The sequence below is a fragment of the Penaeus monodon genome, chromosome 28 (assembly GCF_015228065.2).
Source record: "Penaeus monodon isolate SGIC_2016 chromosome 28, NSTDA_Pmon_1, whole genome shotgun sequence".
Lineage (NCBI taxonomy): Eukaryota > Metazoa > Arthropoda > Malacostraca > Decapoda > Penaeidae > Penaeus > Penaeus monodon.
This window is the reverse complement of record NC_051413.1, coordinates 39,439,024-39,439,246: the sequence shown is the minus strand read 5'-3', so window position 1 is coordinate 39,439,246 and position 223 is coordinate 39,439,024. Positions and strand designations below refer to the sequence as shown.

Genomic DNA, 223 nt, shown 5'->3' with positions numbered 1-223 from the left:
CCGAGAGTCTGCGTCCCCACAGTGAATCCGGAACTGCAGTGCTCTGCTCGCAGTTCGTCAAACTACGGAAGAATTTGTGTCTGAAGGGATGTCAACGTCTTCAGATACAAAAAATAAAAATGACGTAGATGGTCCGAAATTCTATCATTCCCATCTTGCATTAACAAAGAAACGGAAATTATTCCAAAATCAAGTGAGAAATTTATCTGCAATGTTGACGAAT

The 223-nt window shown here is 40.8% G+C and overlaps 2 protein-coding genes across 2 annotated transcripts in view; one reads left to right on the top strand and one right to left on the bottom strand.

The window, feature by feature from the left end:
• LOC119591593 overlaps positions 1–134 on the top strand; it is a gene marked incomplete in the record, with an annotated part of 13,874 nt that extends 13,740 nt beyond the window's left edge. The window contains 1 exon segment of the mRNA XM_037940354.1: positions 1–134. Coding sequence (XP_037796282.1) covers positions 1–25 — 25 coding nt within the window.
• Positions 58–223, bottom strand: part of LOC119591214 (neuropeptide-like protein 31) — a 2,626-nt gene continuing 2,460 nt past the window's right edge. The window contains exon 4 of the mRNA XM_037939926.1: positions 58–98. Within this exon, the coding sequence (XP_037795854.1) occupies positions 58–98 (41 nt within the window). The remainder of the gene's footprint in view (positions 99–223) is intronic.